The 24,006-nt window shown below is 44.9% G+C and overlaps 1 protein-coding gene across 4 annotated transcripts in view; it reads left to right on the top strand.

The window, feature by feature from the left end:
• PIK3CB (phosphatidylinositol-4,5-bisphosphate 3-kinase catalytic subunit beta) overlaps positions 1-24,006 on the top strand; it is a 1,042,661-nt gene that overhangs the window by 1,003,436 nt on the left and 15,219 nt on the right. For all 4 annotated transcript variants that reach the window (XM_069213799.1, XM_069213795.1, XM_069213796.1 and 1 more), the window contains 2 exons: positions 14,133-14,278; positions 14,558-14,690. In XM_069213799.1, the coding sequence (XP_069069900.1) occupies positions 14,133-14,278; positions 14,558-14,690 (279 nt within the window). The remainder of the gene's footprint in view (positions 1-14,132; positions 14,279-14,557; positions 14,691-24,006) is intronic.

Raw genomic sequence — 24,006 nt, 5'->3', positions numbered from 1 at the left:
CTAAAATATGATTGACACAGTCTGAACAGTGGAGGAGGATGAGGAGAGCTGGCTGAAAGTCCATATAAGATATATATATTTATATTTATTGGTGGCCGTTGTAGGAGGCTGGCCTGTTTGTGGTCGGTACCTAAGGTACTTACACCTTATACCAGGTCCAGTTATCCCTTATTAGTGAAATGTAGTCTGTTTCTAGAAGCCAGGCTGTCTAGAGGTAGCTGAAGGCAGAGCAGCCAAGGCTGAATTAGGAGACATGCCAAGCTCTTGCAGTACCACTGTAGTCACACAGTACTTACCCACATGAAAGACAGTACTCAGTGTTACAGAAATAAAGGTATGTTATTTTAGTCACACAATGCTACCAATTCTTAGTAGGCTATACTCCCTTACGAGGTAAGTAAATCACACAATATATACACTAGTCACCAGAAGCAGGTAAGTTCACAGTAGGAAAACAGTGCAAATAGTGATTATCACAATAGGTTGCAATGGCCCTGGAGGAAAACAACCCATATACTAAAATAGTGGAATGCGAAGGTTGGTTTCCCACCTAGGCAAGTGTAGTGTGTAGAGGGGTGCTGGGAGTGTAAGAAAACACCAAAGGAAAGTAAAGTACCCCACCCCAGAGCCCAGGAAAGCATGAGTAAAAGACAGCAAATTTCCTAAAACACACTAGAAGTCGTGATAGAAGATAATGCAAGAACCAGAAGAGACTGCAAGACACCAACGATGGATTCCTGGACCTGAAGACCTGTGGAAGAAGGGGACCAAGTCCAAGAAGCACTGAAGAGGTCAGGGAGAACAGGAGCCTCTGCTAACATGGATGAAGGTGCAAAAGTAGAACCACCGGTGAGAAGACAGTCAGTATTGCACCAAAGAAGACAGATGCGGGTTCCTAGTTGGTGCAGATGATGTCCCACAGTGGATGCATGAATGCAGTCTGGTTAGCGTCACTGGATTCTGTCCAACAAGCCTTGGTAACTGCAAAGCTCGTGGTTAGCGGAAAATGGCACTGCCTGGAACCAGGAGGGACCTGATGGCCTCTACCCAAGAGGGAGAGACAAAGGGGGCTCTCAGCAACTCAGAGAGCCCTCAGAAGACAAAGCAGCGTGCACAGGTGTCCCGCAGCACGGGGGCAAAGAAGGTGCAAATGGAGGCCCATGCAGCATGACACAAAGGATTCCCACACTGCCGGAGAACCACTCAGGAAGCTGTGTGTCGCAGGATGGAGTGCTGGGGGCCTAAGGTGTGCTGTACATGAAGAACTTCTGGGAAGGTCACACAAACCTTGGCAACAGCAATTCACATGGTGCACAGGGGTACTGTCTTGTGTGGGGAGGCAAGCTCTTACCTCCACCAAAATTGGACAACTGGACATTGGGAGTGACAGAGTCACTTTATTCCAGCACCTGTGTTGCTGGATCCACGCCTGTCATCTGGAGGGGGGGGGGTCCAAGCCACCGGTCATTGCTGCAGAGAGGTGCGTGCTGAAGCAGGGAAGTGACTCTGTCACTCCACTGGAGATTGCTTTGGTTCTTCTGGTGCAGGCTGAAGACAGGCAGTCCTCGGAGGATGAACGATCTGGAAACTGTTACAGTTGCTGGCAGGAGCTGAAGATACAATGTTTGAAGTCATCTTAGCTTCTTTGTTGCAGTTTTGTAGACTTCCCGGAGCAGTCAGCGGTTGATCCGTCGGTAGAAGATGAAGTAAAGGATTCAGAGGATTCCTGCTGGAGCCTTGCAAATCCGAATCTGAAGAAACACCCAGAGGAGAGACCCTAAATATCCCGGAGAAGGGGATTGGTCACCTAATCATGTAAGCACCTATCAGGAGGGGTCTCTGACGTCACCTGCTGGCACTGGCCACTCAGATGCTCCCAGTGTTCCCTGACCAGCCTGAAAACAGGATGGCAGAACCCAGGGACATTCTGGAGGAGCTCTTCGCACCACCCCTGGGGTGGTGATTGACAGGGGAGTGGTCACTCCCCTTACCTTTGTCCAGCCTCGCGCCAGAGCAGGGACTGGGGGTCCCTGAACCGGTGTAGACTGGATTATGCAAGGAGGGTAGCATCTGTGCCCTTCAAAGCATTTCCAAGGAGGGTACCATCTGTGCCCTTCAAAGCATTTCCAGAGGCTCTGGGAGGATACCCCTCCCATGCCTGTAACACCTATTTCCAAAGGGAGAGGGTGTAACACCCCTCTCCTAAAGGAAATGCATTGTTCTGCCTTCCCGGGATTGAGATGCTCAAGCCCCAGGAAGGCAGAGACCTGTCTGTGAGGTGGCAGCAGCTGGGGCTGCAGTGAAAACCTCAAAAGGCTGGTATGGCAGTACTGGGGGGCCATGGTGGAGCCCCCAGAGTGCATGGGACTGTGCAACCAATACTGGAATCAGTATTGGGGTACAATTCCCGGTTGTTTGACACCTTACATGGCCATATTCGGAGTTACCACTGTGAACTATATATAGGTATTGACCTATATATATAGTGCACTCTTATAATGGCGTCCCTGCACTCACGAAATCTGGGAAAATGGGCCTGGACGACATGGGGGCACCTCTGCTAGTGCGGGGATGCCCTCACACACAGGTACTATGCACCTAACCATCAGGGTCTGAAGGTTAAACATATAGGTGACTTATAAGTGACCTGGTGAAGTGAAAATGGCTGCGAAATAGTGCTTACGCTATTTCACTCAGGCTGCAATGGCAGTCATGAAGAAGTGTTTTTTATGCGCCCCTTATGGGTGGCAAAAAGAATGCTGCAGCACACAAGGATCTCCTGGAACCCCAATGCCCTGGGAACCTAGGTACCTTATACTAGGGACTTACAATGGGGTCCTGTTTACCAATTTGGAGTGGAATACTGGGTTACCAGTATGTAAGTACAAATTTGGAATCAGAGAGCATAAGCACTGGAGTTCTGGTTAGTAGGACTCCAGTGACACAGTTAAGCATACTGACAATAACAGTGAAACCGACTGATAAGTAGGCCACAACCTATGACCACTGGGGTCCTGACTAGCAGGATCCCAGTGACACAGTAAAAACACACTGACAAACACTGATAAACAGGCCAAAATGGGGGTAACCATGCTAGAGAGGCTACTTTCTCACAGTCACCAGTAGGTAGTTATAGTTAGGACAATGTTTCAATAGAAAAAGCGTGGTTTGACTTTCCGAAATCTTTTTAACCATTTTGTGAATCTTCACAAAAGTTTCCAAAAAAGTGTCCTGGTGATTCTTTATGCGCACGGAAAGTTTTGGGGTGATCCATCTAGTGGAGGCAGAGAAAAAGGGAGTGGTCAAAAAAATTGTGATTCCCATGTTAATTCCCATAGGACCTTTGAACTCGGCTACAGCCCGAACCACAGGACTGAATTACACCAAATTCAATAGAAAACTAGCTTTCGGTATGCAGATCATGCATTCGCTTATTTGGTGTAAATCCGCTAAGTATTTTTTGAGACAGTAAAGGGAAAATACATTTGTAAATCTAGGGCCATGGATCGTTTGGAATAAATCACAACCATAGCCCTAGATTTACAAATGTATTTTCCCTTTACTATCTCAAAAACGACTTAACAGATTTACACCAAATAAACTAATGCATGATCTGCATGATATGTGGGTGTTTTAGGGTCAAATTATGTGTTTAAAATGATTTTTCTTCACCATGCATGGTATTCGCGAACAACCTCGAATATCCTTGAATAGTCGAGAATATGAAGATTTTTATTTTTTTTCAAACATTCACACTTATTCATACACTCATTCTTTCATACATGCACTTAGAGACTCATGCGCCAACTCACAAACCAACTCAGACCCACTCATAAACTCACACATGCCCTTTCAGTCACACTCACGCACCCACTCACAGATCCACTAACAGGCTCTGTGGCCAACCCCTGATGCGCACAGCCAAAGGCCATGTGTGGCTGGGGGTTGTTGGGTGGTTATAAGGGCTTGGCTTGCGACCAACCCCCGCTGCGCACAGCCAAAGGCCGTGCGCGGTGGTGGTTGGATTAACGTATAGTAATTAAAATGACTATGTTAAAAAAACATAGAAATTCACAGAAAAAACAAAGATTACAGGGACGTTATAGTTGGGATCTGAATTTACTCAACCATAGAAATTCCGCTGTTCTAGTTAAAGTTCTTTCAAGTAACTATAACTCGTGCCTTCACCCATGCTCAGTTAATTACTCCACATATTATATCATTGATGATATCTTCTATGCTATCTTTGATATTATCACTGCAACATTTGCAACAACATTATTGATACAAAACTGTGGAAGGCAAGGGCGCGAGTTATAGTTGTTTGAACTAATTTTAAATATAACTGCTGAATTTATATGGTTTTGTGCGAGTTCATTCAAAACCTAACTATAATGCCCCTGTAACCTTTGTTTTTTCAGTGAAAATAGATAGATGGAATTTTGTTGAAATCACGGGGTCTTGTCTCATGCTAGGCCTACAAATAGGACCGTAACTTCATATTTCACCTCACTGTTACAGTGCACGTTGCTTAACCATCTGCTGGAATGTACATTGGCTACATTTAAGTGCTGTGACAGCACGTTTCAGTCATCTCATTTTACTTAAATTATAATTTTACTGTATTGTGATGCTGCATGGGTAGAGAGCATATGCCTAAACTAAAATTAACACCACACTTCATTTTACTTAGTCTTGCAGGTTAGAGAGGTTGCAGTGGGGTTGAATATTTACATGGGAAGTAGGTCTGCCAGATATCTTTCTCAGATTTCAGATATAGAGGGCTACAGCGGAACACTCTACTGCACTTGCTGACCTTGACTCTGGTTATATTGTATAGTACAACAGGTTTGAGATAAAAATAGGACTGCAGAACATCCGGTTACTTTATCCTATGGCTTGCGCTTTGTTTGAACCACATTGCCTCAAAGCATTGGACAAATGGGCTTTACAGCACCAGGTTCACTTTGATTTAGACTTGTGATGTATGCCGTAGTGTGACAATATGTTTCACACAACATATCGGTCTGTAGCCTGTAATTTTTTATTACACTTTTAATATAGCGCTGTATAGGAGCTGGTTTCAAATACTCAGGAATGAAATAACCCAGCTTAATTTAATTTCTTGTATATTGTGAAATTGTGAGAGACGGAACAAGAGAATGACCACTTGCTGTAATTCCAATTTAATTTTCTTGACGGCTTTAACTTTTTTGATAGATTGAAAAGGGGAAAAAGAAGGATTACATAGATGAAAGAAAATAATACACACTACTTACTTTACTTAATTACTTACACTTTGGAAATGTAGTTTCTGCAAAGGAACAGTCTTGTGTCTGTCTAGTGCTTTGTGGGAGTCGTCGGTGGGATGCTTTGGCTCGGATACATGTTTTGTTTGGTGGAGGCTGTGTGCTTCAGCAGGATTGGAGGTTTGGTGAGGTGCTTGTTCTCTGCACAGCTGTCATTTTGCCTGTTTTTCTAGGTGACTGGGCTTGAGCTTTCGGGGACGCGCACACAACGTTGTAGTACTGTTGAGGTGTCTTGGCCTGCTGGATGATTTGGATTGTTTTTCTGTGGTGGTGGCACGGATGGGGTGAGGGCAGTCATTGGCTTGAATGGATTTTTAGTTCTGGTTTGGCAGTGCGGCTGTCGTCTGATCTTCGACCTGCACCAATGTTGTTCTGCAGTTCTTTGCTTCTGTGCAGTTGCATGTCTTTTCCCATGCTGTCAATGTGTCGGATTTCGCATTGCCAAGCGTCATTCCTTTAGAGCCGGGCCTACTGGCATTGCCAGTGCTCGTTACCCATGTTACCCAACTAACAGGCACACACAGTCACTACTTGCAAAACAACTTACTACTTCCCTTTCAAATCCATTCCCATCATCCTATCTCTACTCTAAACAGAACAAGTATTTTTTTAATTGTATTTATTTATTTTACTAATCTTCTATCTAATAACCTCTAATCTTACGACCTGGATTAGCGTGCTACTCTCCGCAAAGCACTTCAGTGACTCGTCACATGTACTAAGCGCTATATAAATTCCATTTATAATTACAATTCTATCAAGACAGTAGTTTTAGCCAGCTGCAGGTAATAGATTACAAAATGTAACCATGTTTTACATTGCCAATCTCTTTTACGCTTTCACTCACGAAGCCCCATATCTTGAGTTGAGCACAAAATGAAAGGTAAAACCTTTTGGTGGCGTTGCTATTTACATTTGCTTTACCTCTGAAACTTTACAGTGCACGTTTCTACGTACAGTTATAACAGCCTCCTGCTGGTAGTAATGACTACAAATTTTCTGCATTATGTGAAGCAGGTTTACCTCCTCTCTTCATATGCATACTTGTGTCCGCTCTCAGTACTTCTCAGACTCTCTACACAATCTGAACCCTGAGGTCACCAAAAATGAGTTAATTTCCTTCACTGCTCCCTCTAATTGCTTTGTGAAGGCCCTTCCTTAACAAAAGATCAGCCATCAAAAGTTCCTACTCCATTCTCGATCCCATTTTAAACAACAAATTTCTTATTTGACCGTTATGAAGATATGGTTCAGTGTATAATTGTTACTTTATATCACAGTCTCCTTTATCAAAAACAGGCATGTCAAGGTAGAAAAGTAGACATTATTTACTCCATCTTCTTCTTTTGCAAGGACATTCATGGCCTATCTTACGGTTCATTTGTGTGCCTATTAATCAAATGCCTCACCAGCCTTCAGTTGGCTGTGTCTGATTGTACCACATACTGAAAAAATACCTCATTTTGTTCTGAAATGCTCTCTTTGAACTTACAAGATATACATGTTTAGCGTCTCCAAGCAAGTCTTTATGCTCGGTAAGCTGAGTGTCAGGGTTGATATCACATTTATTTCCTAAAGACATAGTATAATAAGGACTTACACATTCCAGGTTTCTTCCAACTAGTTGACAAGCCTACTCATTCAGGTGACCTAGCCTTGACTAACTGTACTCTAGGATATTGAAGATGCTTGGGGCCCCTCATTCTTGCTTCTCTTCTTCCACTGGACTTCTTTTGAGGTACTCGAGGGGTAAAGGAGGGTTAGAATCAACCCTTCAAATCAATTAAGTGTAATGTTTTTATCATACATTAAATCCAGGAGGCAGAGGAAAAAGTTCAAATTTGTATTTCAAAAGCAAAACTGATGTAAATCAATTTTCAAGAACATGCTGTATAAGTACAATATCACCAAAGGTGAAGTAAAGCGTCAAATGAGTTTAAATCGTTATAAGCATAAGGCACGCGAGAATTTCAGTTGGAGCAATTCAAAAAGATGAGAAACGGAATCTGATGATTTTTATATAAGTTGTGATCTTCTTTCCTAATCATTGGAGAAACTAAATTTATCTAAATACCCTAGACTAAACTATAGGGAAATCATAATTAAGTCTCAGGAAAATATAGGAAAGTGTCAGTATAGCTGAAACCTCAGTAGAAGCTCTGATAAACAGGTGGTGTATAGCATAAAGTCACACAAAAGAATAAAGAGTAAAGGGGTCTGTACCCCTCCAAATCTACAAGGAATCTGCCCTCGTCTAACTAGGGGAATACCAATTTAACCTACAGAACCTTCGAGAAGGCAATGTCATCCACACCAGTAATTTTCCATCTTCTTTACACAGTTCAGATTAGCAACTCCCATTAAATCACATAGCCAATGAGCTGGACATCAAAACGAGCTTGAATGTCTCCTGATGTCTGGTATACAAAAAGGATTTGTTTCTTTTCAGTTTGTTAGCACTCCATTGTCCTTACCAAAGCATCCACCGGTACCTGACCATCTTCAGTACACACAACATTCCTTTCATGAGCTGTAGACTCTCACGAACGCACCTCCAAAGAAAGAATATTGCCACTCAAGAAAAACTCCTAGTTGAAGAGTAGACACAAGAAATCAAATGTTTCAGGCCTTTGGTTATGCTAAGTTATTATGGCACTTGATGCACATTCGAAGTACATACTGCAACCTGCAATTATAGATTGAAAACAAGAATTATAAATCAAACATGATCATATGCAGTTTTGCCATAATACCACATTCTGAGTACATGAATACAAATGCATGAATGAGTACTACAATTAAGCATGTTTAAATCAATCATTGGGGAATACATGCATATTAAATTTTGGTTCACTACTGTAAATGCACCTTCAGTAACCTCAGTTAAATGCTCCACTTTACATTAGTAATGTTAAGATACAATTATATGTATTGTTGATTACATTATTATGTCACTTCTGTAACACATGATGGTGCAGCCACATTTATGCATTACCAATACTTCGATACTAACTGCACCACTGTGGTTATCCATATCACTCCTGGCTAGACTGTTTCTTAGTTTACTTAATTATATGAGAAGCAATATGGTTCTAGGAATGCACAGATCTACATAGAATGTGGACTACCAGCTCAGAGTCTTTTTGGCGATCAAAACAATGTCTGTCGTGGTAGTGTATTTCTCCTGTGTTCTCTTCCTTTATACTCTTCTTATAATGTATTATGTCCTTGACCATTGGTAGGTGAAGTCACACTCCTGCAAGATCCCAGCTCACCTTTTGTCACAGGCTGGTGGTAGATGTTCAGAACTTCAGTCTCTGTTGGCTGATACAGCTGCTGGGTCAGTTAGTTGTTTTTTTAATCTTCTTAACCTGCTAGTAACTCAGGCTCCTTCTGTAAGGGCATGTGTGTGCAAGATGAACCTGAGTAAGGAGCCAGCATTGGTGCAGTGACCTCTCCTATGGATCACATTAGTGTACACTCAACTTTGCCTGTTTGACAGGTTGTCTTGATCCACAGGAGTGCAGCTCTGTGATCCAGTGATGCTCAATACCTGACTCACAATTCTCAGTGGTTATACTATTTCACCTATTAATAGCTCCTCAGTGCCTCTTACATGTGTCAGAGTAACAGGTTTCTGCTGGACTTGTCCACCATCCCATCTTCATGATGCACAGGTGGATATGGTGGAACCTCCTGAAGGTGTCCTCAGTCCATTGGGTCCCTACTTGTTCACATCCATGAGAATGCCTTTATGAGGCAACCTGTACTTCCCTGAACACTTCTGACCTGGTGAAAATTGGCAGCAGTGCAGAGCTCTGGAAGAGGAAGCCATATTTGGGCTCTCTGGTCTCCAAGGTTCAGTTTTGTAAAAATAAAATAAAAATAATTGTTAAAATCTCAGTGTTCCCTGGTGTCTTGTGATCACCATTAATGTGATATATTGATCATTTGCCATCACTGTCATGGCAGCATGTAATATAATTGGTGGATGTCTAACTAACACATGGATTATGAGCATGAAGAAATAAAACACATCTTGTAGAGACTTCTAGTTGCAGATTCCTTACCTTTGAATTTTTCCCCAGAAGTCAGTCTGGATCCGTACATTTTTCACCAAGCAGTACCCCTGTGTGCCGTTAGGTGGCGTCTCTGGTCTCCGTGTCCGTTGTTGGCATCATGGTCGGTGGTTACGACATCGAAGTTTGTATATAGGTGTGCTGACATCAGTTCTTTTCTTTCTGCGCCAGCTTGCACGCAGATCCGAAGAAGAACTTCCCCACAGTCTCTTTTTGACTGGCCTTTTTGACATTTGTTGAAAATATTTTGACTTTCTGGCGCATCGATACTTTCACAAAAGACCAGGTTCAAGCCTTGCGACTCGTGTCATCTGATGATGTCCATCACGGATTCGCACCTTTTGTGTCTCTGGATTTTGGTGTGCAATCACCCGAAGTTGTTCTGCGAGTGCCAGGCCATGATCCCAAAGGCTTTGAGAGAGAGGTCCCTAAAGCTTCTTGCGGCCTGGTGCTCAGCTCTGCATGCTTCCAGTCTTGGTTGAGAGGATGGTCCTGGGACAGCTCGCATAGCCCACACTCCCAAAAGTCCTCGGGACGTTCGTGTAAGCGCAAGATTAAATCTAAGAAGAGCAAGCATTCTTTGACTTCACCCGTCAGTCGGATGACAGGAGGTAGAAAAGGAGCGTTGTCACTTTAGGCCTCGGTCCACTGAGCCTACTTCTCGGTTGGCTCTACACCTTCCTGAGTTTCTGGGAGCCGGAGCCAGCTCTGCCCACCTCTATGAGTTCTTTGAGACCATGCGCCTCTTTTTGGTCCCCACAGGGTTGGAGGGGGCCCCCTAGGGTTCCGAGCAGGCGGCTTCAGCCTCAGGTCCAAAGGGCACCCAGGGATTCATTTCCAGATCCGCACTGGTGTTGGTCGTGCCACTGCGACCTTCGCCACCGGCAGTGCAGATGTCGACGCTCCCGATGCCGGCCGGGCCTGTGGTCTGCATTCATCCCATACTTATCGCCCACTCTGACACGAAGGCGGTCCAAAGTCGCACCACGCACCACCTTGCTTCCTCAGTCAGATCCTGACCCTTATTCGTATGGGTACGGTTAGGGTGAAAGTATCGAGAGGTTGCTGAACCCTTTAGAATACCAGCTTGATGACCCCATGCACTGGGGACCTGGGTGAAGCCAGTGGTCAAGACACTTCCCCTGACGCTGGCGTGCTTTCTCCCTCTACCATGGCTTCGGAGATGGGAGAGTCGTATTCAGTGGTGGTGAGGAAAGAAGCCGAGGTCCTAGACCTCGAGCTGCCTTCAATGGTCATCAGGACCAACCTCCTTATTGATGTACTTCAGCCTTGGGCTTCCTCTTCAGAACCCCTCTTTCCCTTTAATGAGGTCCTCATTGATTTCCTGCTGAGGGCTTGGTCCAAACCCAGCACAGCGGCTTCTGTTAACAGGACAATCGCCTGCCACCATAGGCCTGGGTCAAGTGACCCAATTTTCCTGACCCACCATCCCACCCCTGAGAGCTTGATTGTCCAGGCCTCTACCTCCCCTAGTGCATTCCCAGATAGGGAATGCAAAAGACTGGATCAGATTGTGAAGAAAAGTTTCTCTTCCTCCAGTCTGGCTTTGCAGTCCATGAACACTGCATGCTTTTTGGGCAATCACACCCATACTTTATGGGACACAGTTGTGCAGGAGTTGCCACAGGTCCCGGAGGAGGTACGGGCCACACTCTTTCAAGCTGTTGCTGATGGGAGAGACGCAGCTAAGTTCACAATACGAAGTGGACTGGATACTACCTACTCACTGGGTAAATCGGTGGCATTAAGGCACCACGCTTTATTGAGGATGCCTGGCTTTTCGGGTGATGCCCATGCTGCACTTATGGACATGCCCTTCGATGGTCTCTTCGGAGACAAAGCACACTCTGCGCTCGAGCACTTTAAGGAATCCCGGGCTACGGCTTGGTGCTTAGGTCTCGCAGCTGCCCCTCGCCCCCCTCAGTCTGCTTTTTGCCCCTTTCGTGACTACGGAAGAGGTACCCAAACACTTCCCTTCCAGCCACTGTCCTTCTCATGCATGCCGGCCACCCTGTACATGGCCGGAGACATGGGATCCAACTTCCTTGTGGATCAGGGGGGCCAGCTGTTGGCCCAGGCCACCACCCCTTAGACTGCAGCTTCCAAACCTTCCTAGTCTGAAGCTTCCCCATCAGGACCCAGTCAGAGGCAGGATTTGCCATCACCTGCCTTGCTGGGAATCCATCACATCAGACAGGTGGGTTTTGCAAATAGCATAAAGGGGCTACTCCCTCTCCTTCAAGACTACCCCTCCATCCATTCCACCATCCTACGATCAAATAGCAGAAGATCACTTGGCAGGACAGGGTCCCTGTGTCAGAAGTAGGTTGTGGTTGTTATTCCTGCTTTCTGGTGCCAAAGAAGGTCAAGGGTCTATGCCGTATCCTAGCCCTCTGGTCCCTCAATCTCTTCCTCAAAAAGGAGAATTTCAGAATTATCACTCTGGCTCAAGGCCTATCTGCCCTGGACCCCAGAGACTGGATTGTAGCCCTGGACTTTCAGGACGCATATTTCCATATTCCCGTCCTGCCTGTCCACAGACCTTACTTGCGGCTCATGGTAGGCCACAAGCATTTTTAGTTTACCATGCTCCCCTTGGCCTTACCAGTGCTCCTCTCGTGTTCACCAAGGTGATGGCGGCAGTTCCAGCTCATCTGCCCAGGTCAGGGGTTTCAGCCTTCCCCTACCTCGAGGACTGGCTGCTGAAGGCGAGGTCACCCCAGGCTGTTGTCTTCCACCTCCAGACTAAGGCAGACCTCCTGCGTTCTCTGGGGTTGACTATAAACGAGCTGAAGTCACACCTGACTCCCTCTCATATGCTCCCTTTTATCGGAACTGTTCTGGACACAGTGCAGATTCAGGCCTATCATCCAGGGCAGAGTCTCCAAGATATTCAGGCTGTGACACCGAGGTTTCAGCCTCTATTCTGGATTTTGGTGGGAATGACTCTGAGGCTGCTGGGCCTCATGGCCTCCTGCATCCTGCTGGTGAAATATGCCAGATGGCATATGCGGGTCTGCAGTGGGACCTGAAGTTCCAGTGGGCGCAGCATGAGGGGAATCTCTCCGACATGGTCCAGATCTTGGAGCGGACTGTGCAATATCTGCAGTGATGGCTTTTGAATGCGATTGGGTGAGAGGCAGATCCCTCTCCTTTCCCCAACCAGATCTGACAGTATTGACAGATGTGCCACTCTTGGGATGGGGCAGCCACATTGGGGAGGCGGAGATAAGAGGCGTCTAGTCTCTGGCAGAGTCTGAGCTCCATATCAGTCTTTTAGAACTCATGGCGATCAGGCTAAAATTGAAAGCATTCCTTCCCTCTCTGAAAGGTAAAATGGTGCAGGTGTTCAGACAACACCACCGCCATGTAATATTGCAACAAGCAGGGCAGGGTGGGGTTGTGGACACTTCGTCAGGAGGCTCTGCGCTTCTGGACATGGCTGTAACATCAGGGCATATTCCTGGTGGTTCAACATCTGGTGGGCTCTCTGAACGCCAGAGCAGACAAACTCAGCCGTCAATGCATGGTTGATCACTAATGGCATCTCCATCAGGAGGTGGCACAAGCTCTCTTTCAGCAGTGGGGAGAGTCTTGGTTAGATCTGTTTACCTCTGCAGAGAACTCACGTCCTCTATTTTGCGCGTTGGAGTTTCCAAGGTGGCATGTGGTCAGTGACACTTTTTGACTGTAGTCACGCCCTTTCATATAGGCCAATCCTTCATCTTGCCTACTTTTACCACCCCCCCCACATCCTTCTAAGGAAGTGGAGAAATTCCACAGCCTGGACCCAAAAGGAGCATTGGCATTCTACCTTAATCGTACTAAAGATTTGTGGGTGGATGATCAACTGTTTGTGGGTTATGTGGGTTCGAAGAAAGGTCGGGCAGTGCAGAAGGAAACCATCTTCTAGATGGGTTCTTCTCTGCATTAAAATGTGCTACGCATTGGCTAAGAAGCAACCCCCTAAGGGTTTGTGTGCTCACTCTAAAGGGGCAACAGCTGCAACCACTGCATTAGCACACAGAGTTCCAGTCCTGGACATCTGCCAGGCAGCAACGTGAGCGTCATGCACATGTTCACAAAAGACTAGTACCTGGACAGTCAGGTCCGAAGGGACGGGTACTTTGCCCGTTCGGTCCTGCAGGACTTCCTCGTATGATCTTGGTTCACAGACCCACCTCTGGGAATAGTATTCCTTGGTTATCTATTCTAATGTAAGGATTCTGCAAATAGAAGACTATCAGATGAACAAGTTACTTACCTTGGGTAAAGAAATATCTGGTAGAGACATATTCTAGTTGCAGATTCCTTACCAACCCACCCATCCTGCCCATTCTGTGAACTGATTTCTAGGGACAGGGACTTCCCTTTCATACTCATTCTGGCGCACCAGAGTCGGTGTTCTTCATGGCTCCACGATTCTGGCATGGAAAGTCCTGAAAAGAAACTGACGTCAGCACGCTGGGGTGGCGCCTATATCGACCTGTGACGTCATATCGAGCAACCACGATGGCAATGACGGGCATGGAGTCAACAGACGCCACCTAATGGCGCACAAGGATACAGTTTGATGAAAAATCTCCGGATCCCGACTGATGCCTGGGGAAATTCTATGGTAAGGAATCTGCAACTAGAATATGTCTCTACCAGATAATTTGTTGCTGAAAGTAACTTGTTCTTCAAAGTGTATAGCATAAGCATTTCTTTTATTCTCTTGCAGCTTTTTCATATAGACTTTGGTCACATTCTTGGAAATTTCAAGTCAAAATTTAAGATTAAAAGGGAACGAGGACCTTTCATTCTGACCTATGACTTCATTCATGTCATCCAACAAGGAAAGACTGGGAACACTGAAAAGTTTGGAAGGTAAGCATTTACTTGGCATCAGTGCAACAGACTATAAATGTATAACAGCTTCATATTCAACCTGCTGGTGTGTGCAGTTTGTCATTGTTAGCATCTTTAAGTTATGTGACTTGCCTTTTATTTTATTTGTTATTAAATTAGACCTAATTGAATTAAAAAATCTCAAATAAAGAATGTGGCTTACTTTGTTTGGCCAAATCTTGCTGTATCATCTTTTTGCTTCTTCAAAATGTTTTAAAGCCCAATTTAAACTGTATGGTGTTTTCTCTATTAATAAAGATTTCGACAGTGTTGTGAAGATGCCTACCTTATTCTGCGACGTAACGGAAACCTCTTCATCACTTTGTTTGCACTGATGTTGACAGCAGGACTGCCTGAGCTCACCTGTGTGAAAGATATTCAGTATCTCAAGGTAAAAAGCACATCAGCTATATATTTCTTTGTGGGCCGTAAGTTTCAGTATTGATTGTTTGATGATTCATAGTTACTTCTCCTATATCCTTGATCTTTTGCTCTTGCATAATTTAAAGTTTTTGTTTTTTGTTTTACACATGTGATTAAAAACACTTTGGTAGGGTGTGCAGGGGACAAGGTTTGGACTAGACACCAACAAACATTTGTGAGGCTGTATCGGCTGAGCTTGTTTTAATGTCTAAATACTTCAAAGAAACCAAATTTTTGCCTTGTATCTCATTTAGTTGTGTGAAATTGAATAAAAGACACCTGCGTTCGAAGAAATTTTATCTCTTCTCTTTCTCTGGTTCTGTTGTGTGGTTTCCAGTTCACCTTTCCCACTCACCCGGGGGGGGTTGTGTATTACTGTCTTAATTGGCAGATGCCATATGATAATGTATAAAATAGGATATGGTGCCTTACTATCAAATTGAAACTCCCTCATGGAATCAAAAAACAGTTCCGGTCTCCATGTATAAAACCAAAGGATGCCATTTTGGTATGTCAGGAAAGTTGAAGTTTTAAGTGCTAAGCTAATCAAGGTGCTTGAGGACACACCTTGCCCAAACACAAATTTGTTAACGAAGTTGGGAATCAATATGAAGGATTTTGAGGGAGAGAGAAAGGTAAGTTTTGACTGGTCCAAGCAAAAAGTCTCCTTACTCAAATATAAATTGCCCACATAAATAACTGTTTGCATTTGCGTCAACCCTGCCCGGAGTGCCCAGCTGCAATATGTGGATTGCTGATGCTGATTTTTGATGTCATTGGTGAACATGGATCATGTGTGTGCACCATAACGCATGCCTGTCTCGCAGATTGTGGTCTTCTTGGACTGGGAGGTGCGCAAAGTCTGCTACCCTGACAGTGGTGAAAGACTGCTGTCTTTGCCAGCCGTTTAGTAGCACATGCGCTGTCCTGGCAGCATACCCTTTAGTGATCAGTAGGAGTGAACAGGCCTTTTTACCTGTGTCACTGGAGTGAGACCTACAGGCTTACACATAGAAAGTTGCACTGTGGTGTGCTTACTTCACCCTTAGACTACAAAAAGTTTGTATGTAGTGCTGTGCAGTGCTCGTGTGGGTGCATGTGCATATTCTGTATGTGTGCCTGTGATTGGTATGATGCATGGAGGCCTCTGGGTTCCATTTTGGGAGACCTAGGGCTGAATAGAGTAGCATGTGAAGGTAGAGGAATCCACCCAGATAGATTTGTGGGTCGCTGTATTCTTTAGAGCTCGGTGGGGCACACACTGGAGGAAGGAGAGCGATGCTCTTCAGTACACTTCAAAGGGGGTGCTTTGATTTTGGAAGAGGTCACTAGAAAGGGGCTTGGGCTCAAATCAGGAAGGAGATGGGCCTGATCAGAGAATCGCAAAGAGTAGGGCTGGCCCCCTGGTGTAACCTTTGGATGCACATATCACTGTGGCTGACAGATAGGTGTGAACCTTTAGTCACTACCTTGTGTTGCATTATGGAGCTTTATTTTGGAGTCACCTCTGCTATGACAGACTGCTCTCTGGAGGACAAGCATAGCAAAGGATGTGGGCACTTTAGAAAAAGCAGACCTTCAATCAAAACTTCAGAAACTGAGATGCTAAATCATATTTGGGGCTGTAAATGGACTATACAAAGGGGGCTCGAGGCTCCCAGAATTCTCTGCTGTCAAGCAGCCAGTCAGGCTGTAAGTCAAGGAGAAGCTCTGCAAGAATTCTGCCTGTTACTAGGACTGTGGGCTAAGGTCTACCAGTTCACTGAGGGGACATCACCCAGGGAAATCCAAGACCACCTGCCCCTGGAGCACCAGTTCATGCCAAGACAGACTGTCCTCACAGACTGCCCTGTGAGGAAGAGAGCACTTGGAGGAAGTGAGGTCCAATGGAGTGATCCTGGCCAGTGAATCCCCATAGCGAGGTGTGAGGAGGCTGGTGCACCGATCGGGTGGTTGCCCATGTGCAGGCTCCATTCAGCAATCCCACATGCCAGAGGAGGCTGCCATGCAGCTAGCCATGGTTGCACCGCTAGGCCATTGCCCGTATGCAGAGTGAATTTGGTGACTCCAATGTGCCAAAAGGAACGTCCATGAAGATTGCAAGACTGCTATGCTGATCGGGCTCTTGGCTCTGTGCAGAGTAAAGTTGTCAACCCCATATGCCAGAGGGGGGGGGCACTGTGAGGAACAAGGAGAACATTGCCTGGTTCCTCTGTCGTTGAGAGGCGAGGATGCCGTGGTGACCTGTGCATGCCCGAGCCTCGACTGATGATCAGAATCTGAGTGTACGTCCCCCACCACCTGTTTGTATGACCTAAAGAACTTGCCGTCTCACCAGAGGAAGCGCTGTGGACACCCAACCGCTGCCCCTGCAGAACCTCTGTTAAGTCCAAGAGTGAAATCTCTTGGAGACTCTGGTAGTGCATCCCCTGCAGGAGCAGGTAAAACTGATTGTAGGACAGGAGGCCCCGTAAACAAATTTCTACCACATAGGTGGCAGAGTTCTTTTGACTTTTTGAAGAGTTGGAATGGGAATCCAGAGACTCAGACTACTAGTAGTGCTTAACCTTAATGGCGCCTATAGTGAATGTGGAATAACCACTACTGTTACAGATAGGGAAGTCTGGTTCAAGGATCTGCCTATTGAACCCTAGAGCCCTGGCCTCAGGGGGCAGTGTGTATTGTTTGTGTATGCTGTATTTCACTTTGTGTCCATAAGTAATACCACTTTATTCATATAAGCAAGTTTTCGACTGGACAATCATTTAATTTATGCCATTAAATGTATCTTAAGTTGTGTGCCTGTGTTCACCCCCCTGCATCATGCTAAAACTGTGTGTCAGCTATAACAGACTTATACACAGCCAACTTTTAGTTCTTCCCTGAATCATTGCCTGAGGTGGTTTCATGTACTAATACTCTTGATGAATATGGTCCTCCCTTTGCAGCACTGATAAAGAGCTTTACATAAAATCAAGAACCTCAAGCACAATGGGTTCGGAAGAAATCCCATTTTCTCATAAGGAAAGATGCAACCATCTGTTCTTCTTTAGTAGTCCTTAGTTTTAAGTACTGTTAACAACACAGTGATGTTATGTCATCCTAGAAGGGGAGCATAGAAGATACACTTAACAAAAATTGGGATTAGATCTCTACCTATGACTGTAGGCAGATAGCACTCCTATATGCAGTATTGAAAAATCTTTACTAAAATTATTTTAAAACATTTACAAAGGTCGATGTCGGATAAGGAGACCCTGCAGATTGAACAAGCTGGTTGTAGGTCAAACAGCTCCTCAGTAGGTAATATTGCCATAGTTCAAGTAATTGGGAAAAATATGTTGTGATGAGAGGGCAGTTACCTACCCATTATTTATAAATTTTTCCACCACATTCAACAGCAAAGGTAGACCCAATCATTGGAAGAAGTTTGTAGCCCTGTGGGATTCCTCCATCTTTGTTGCATAAAATATTGGCCCTCAAAACCTCCACTTGGTGTCATGTTCTTTCTCGGGGGAAATCGGGGCCCCCTCCTCCAAAATTGGAACGAATAATGGGTTAAAACAGGGTTTCTTATTGGCTTCTTTATTATTTTCCCTTTATATATCTGATGTGCCTGATGCCCTTTCGACGGCCATCAGTGATGCACCAATGGTAGGAGGCAGAAATTGTACTGGTTATTATATGTGGACGATATTGTGCTATTCGATCTGACTCCCAAAGGCCTCCGAAAGAGATTGAATGGACTTAAAGTCTATGCTTAAGGGCACTTTTTGAAAATTTGTGTAGCTTAAAAGTAAACTTCTATAATTTAAGGAAAAACACTATCGGAAAAAAACTAATGTTCTTGGCACTTGGGGAAGGAAATACTTGAAGTTGTTAAAAAAAAAAGTATGTGTACTTAGGCAAAATATTTTGTTTGAGCCCAGATTTAAAAAAACAAATCACATTCAGATAAAAAAATCTGAGGCAAGCAGATTGGTCGATCATGCTCATCGTCGTAGAAATTTTTCTTCACTGTTACTTTGGTATCCACTAAAAAATTCCTTTCGCGTTTTGTTGCAATGAAGCCAGTTTATGTAAAAAGTTTGTCCTTCATGGATACCGCAGATGAAGAAATAAATATGCACCCTATGCATTTTGAACATGTTAGCGGCAGCATGCAATTTGTTTAGAACTGGGTTTAACCAGTGGATATGTGCTGGGCATGGCAGAAGTTTGCATTGGCGGTTGAAGCCAGTCTTCTTGATAAGAACTCCTTGAGGACATTACTTTTTACATCGAGTAGTATCTCTTGCAGGAGCCGGTTTGTTGCCTTAAATTTGGTCAGGTTACAACAGGAAGGTTTTTCTGCTGTGTCGTTTCCTCAGTTTACTTGCCCAAAACTTAGTATGGAGCTTGATACATCCTTGTGTTATAATAAAGGCAAATATGAGGTCATTAGTTCCTCCTCAAAGGAAATGCCCACATCCATGTTGAAGTGGAACCTGGACCATGGGGTTCAGCAATCTAATCTTCTCATAAGTTGGAATATGTTACGTTTAAAGATTGTTACTGGGTCATGAAAAAAATCTTAATATTGAAGATTGATTATGTAAGCTGGCACAGGCCCAAGACAGAGGAGACTAGATGGAATATTTCATGTAGTTATTTGGCAGGTGTGCAAGGTTTCGTGCAGTAATGGGAGAGAAATAGCACCATATACAGGGAAGGCCACATCAGGGAGAAATCTAGGCCCTGTATAAAATCCCAGATTAAAGGAGAAATGAAGATTCAACATTGGACTAATGTTCCCAAAATGCAGGTTTGCAATTAGGGAATGTCTGACAGGCTGTGTTCCCCACTATTTTACAATGCTGCACATGTTAGTGATCGAACCAACCTTCAGATTATGTACACAGTGGCGGAATCTCGTGCATATTTCAGAACATACCAAAAGGCAATGCAGCATGAGAACCATTTTCTCAGGGTTTTTATTGACAAGGAGAGGGGACCAATAGACATTTGTTTCTTTGACTAAGCCTTAATTCATGATTGTGCATAACAGATAATTTTTGGGATTCCTTTTAATACTGGTGACCATCTGGTGAAGATCAATGATGAGTGAGTTCTCTCAAAAGCAGTATAACAAAACCGGGTGACCACAGATGTATTTACCTGACTTGGTTAATACTCTGATAACAGCAGTCTCATAGCAACTACATAAATCCAAGATATTGCCTTCAACATATCTTTTGGATTAATCACTGATCAACATTGGACGTGCTCCGTAACACAAGGCTTTACCAAAAATCTATCTTGGCTGAGAGTGAGAAAGTAATAGATCAGAGTAAGAATTTGAATGTTGAAGGTTTTGGTAATTCTTATTCTAAAAGATGATTAGGAGAGATAAGTAGAATGTAAAGCCTTCACACACCCATATTAAAAGAACATCTGTTTAGAGGGATGGAAGGGGGTGTTGGGGCCTCCTTCAGTTTTTCATTTCTCTACTTAACTTTGTTCTCATTCTTTCTTCTGTTGCTGTAGGAGGCTGGACTTTTTTTGTAGTGGGTACCAATGGTACTTACATCTTATACCAGGTCCAGTTATCCCTTAGTAGTGAAATGTAGGCAGTGTCTAGAAGCCAGGCTGTCCAGGGGTATCTGTAGCTGAGCAGCCAAGGCTTATCTAGGAGACATGCAAAGCTCATGCAATACCACTGTAGTCACACAGTACTTACACACATGAAAGAAAATACTCAGTGTTAAAAAAAATAAAGGTACTTTATTTTGGTGACACAGATGCCAAAAATACCTTAGAGACTATACTCCCTTAGGAGTTAAGTAATATACACAGTATATACACTAGAATGCAGTAATAGCTGTAAAAACAGTAAGAAAACAGTGCAAATAGTGAAAATCACAATAGAAGGCAATGGGCCTAGGGGTAACACAAAACATATACTAGAGTAGTGGAATGCGAAAGTCTGTCTCCCTCCCAGACATGTATAGTGTGTAGAGGGGTGCTGGGAGTGTAAGAAACACCAAAGATAAGTAATAGAACCCACCCCATAGCCCAGGAAAGCAGGAGTAAATCACAGTAAGTTTCCCATAACACAAGAACAAGTGATAGAAGATTTTGCAAGAACCAGAAGAGACTGCAAGACACCAACAATGGATTCCTGGACCTGAAGACCTGTGGAAAAAAGGGACCAAATCCAAAAAGCACTGAAAAGCCCAGGGAGAACAGGATCCCCTGATAACCCAGATGAAGGTGAAAATGAAGAACCACAGGTGAAGAACAGACAGTACTGCACCCAAGAAGACTGATGTGGGTTCCTTGTTGGTGCAGATGATGTCCCATGCTGGATGGAAGGTTGCAGTCTGGTTTGCATCACTGGATTCCGCCATCAAGCCTCGGCACATGCAAAGCTGGCGGGTTAGCGGAGAATGGTGCTGCCCGGGACCAGGAGCAACCTGGTGGCCTCTACCCAGGACAGGGAGACAGAGGGGTCTCTCAGCAACTCAAGAGTCCTCAGAAGACTAGGCAGCGCGCACAGGAGTCCCACAGCACTGGGACAAAGAAGGTGCAAATGGAGGCCCACGCAGCACTACACAAAGGGATCCCACGCCGCCAGAGAATCACTCAGGAAGCTGTGCATCACGGGAAGGAGTGCTGGGGGCAGGAGCTGTGCTGTGCATGAAGAACTTCATGGAAGGTCGCACACAAGCCTTGGCAACTGCAAAACACGCGGTGCACATGGGTACTGTCTTGCATGGGGAGGTAAGCTTTTACTTCCACCAAAATTGGACAGCTGGACCTTAGGACCGTCGGGACCACTTCAGTCCACCACCCGTGTGACTGGATCCACACACTTCGTCAGGAGAGGGGACCCACGCCTCCGGTCGTCACTGCAGAGGGGTGCCTGCTGAAGCAGGGAAGTGACTCTTTCACTCTAAGGAAGATTCCTTCATTCTTCTGGTGCAGGCTGAAGACAGGCAGTCCTCGGAGGATGCATGACCGGGAAACAGTTGCAGTTGCTGGCAGGAGCTGAAGATACAATGTTGCAGACGTTGTCTTTGCTTCTTTGCTGCCGTTTGTAGAGTTCCTAGAGGATCCAGATGCTGTTTTGTTGGTAGAAGGTGAAGTAAATGATGCAGAGGATTCCTGCTGGAATCTTGCAATCTGAATCTGAGGAAACATCCAGAGGAGAGACCCAAAATAGCCGTGACGGGGGGGGATTGATCAGCTACACAGGTAAGCAGCTATCAGGGGAGGGCTTTGACGTCACCTGCTGGCCCTGGCCCCTCAGATGCTCCCAGAGTGTCCCACCACCTTGGAGTCCAACATGACAAAACCCAGGGACACGCTGGAGGAGTTCTGGGCACCACCCCTGGGATGGTGATGGACAGGGGAGTGGTCACTTCCCTTTCCTTTATCCAGTTTTGCACCAAAGCAGGGACTGGGGGTCCTTGAACCTGTGTAGAATGGATTATGCAGGGAGGGCAGCATCTGTGTTCTTCAAAGCATTTCCAGAGGCTCTGGTAGGCTACCCCTCCCATGCCTCTTAACACCTATTTCCATAGGGAGAGGGTGTAACACCCCTCTCCCAAAGGAAATGCTTTGTTCTGCCTTCCTGGGCTCGAGCTGCTTGAGCAACAGGAAAGCAGAAACCTGTCAGTGAGGTGGCAGCTGCTGGGGCTGCCTGGAAAGCCTCAGAAGGCTAATATGGCAGTAGTGGCGTCCACTTTAGATCCCCCAGAGTGCATGGAATTGTACAACCAATACTAGACTCAGCTTTGGGGTATAATTCCCAGATGTTAGACACCTTACATGGCCATATTCAGAGTTAGTATTGTGAAGCTGGACATAGGTATTGACCTATGTCCAGTGCATGCATAAAATGGCGTCCCTGCACTCACAAAGTCCGGGAAAATGGTCCTGGATGACGTGGGGGTACCTCTGCTAGTGCAGGGTTGTCCTCACACACACATACTTTGCATGTAGCCTTCAGGGTTGGAAGGCCTGACATATAGGTGACTTATAAGTGACCTGGTGCAGTGTAAATGGCAGTGAAATGGTGCATGTACCATTTCACACAGGCTGCAATGGCAGTCCTGTAGAAGCCTTTGCATGGGCTCCCTATGGGTGGCAAAAGTAATGCTGCAGCCCATAGGGATCTCCTGGAACCCCAATGCCCTGGGTACCTAGGTACCATATACTGGGGACTTATAAGAGGGGACCAGTATGCCAATTATGAGTGGAATACTGTGTTTACAGTATCCAACAACCAAATTTAAAGGGGAGAGAGCATAAGCACTGGGGTCCTGATTAGCAGGATCCCAGTGACACAGTCAAACACATTGACAAACAGGCCAAAAAGGGAGGGAACCATGCTAGAAAAAGGCGACTTTCTCACAGTTGCAATGTTTGTTTTATTGTTAAAGGGCATCCGTTTGTTGCTTTGCATGCATCATGTTATATAGTCACTTTCTACAGTTCTACCTGCTTGTTTTTTTTTTTTTTTTGCCAAAAACGTGGATCTCAATGAAATTGGTTTAAGCACCAAGATAATAACTTTGCACAACCTTTCGCCATTACAAATCTAAGGACAGCATCAATTAATAACAATGAATTAATCTCTGATCAGGAAAAGGAGCTTTTAATAACTTATGACCAAGGAATCCGATTTGTGATATTGCTGTAGTCACAATTGGAGAAAACTGAGTTGGGACATCTGAAAGGGGGATGGATTGTGAAAGAGATTAGGAGTTGGAAGTGCAAGGGCACTGTATCAGTAGTAGCCATTCTCGTTACAAATCGGTCAGTAAAGGCCCTAAAGTTTTAAAAAGTAGTAAGTAATGCCACCTAGTCTCAACACATTTTCTCTTCTGGCATAAAAAAGTGGTTATCAGTTCAGCATACGCTTTACATCAGTAAAAGGTTAGTTTCTTGTGTTCTAACAGGATACTGATGGTAATGTGGCCAGTTTTGGGAGGACAATTCAAACTTGCATCAGTATCCAGCTCTAGTGAGCTCAGTGCAACCAGACATATGGACATGTAGGGATTGGTTTTGGAAGACATATTAAAGATGACAGACCTGATGGAACTCTAGTGTGTTTGTCCACAAGAGAATATCATCGCATTTCCCTGGCACGATTGCAAGATTTGTTCCTGTTTTTTCCATTGCTCTACTCAGTTCTGTCAATACCTATAGGAATAATGCCCTCCCCCTCCTCCCAAATAAATACCACCTGTCCATGTTTGTTTCTTACAAATTACCCTTATCTTTGGAATGCCCAA

The sequence above is a fragment of the Pleurodeles waltl genome, chromosome 11 (assembly GCF_031143425.1).
Source record: "Pleurodeles waltl isolate 20211129_DDA chromosome 11, aPleWal1.hap1.20221129, whole genome shotgun sequence".
Lineage (NCBI taxonomy): Eukaryota > Metazoa > Chordata > Amphibia > Caudata > Salamandridae > Pleurodeles > Pleurodeles waltl.
The sequence above is the reverse complement of the archived record's forward strand: the minus strand, read 5'-3'. Positions and strand labels throughout refer to the sequence as shown.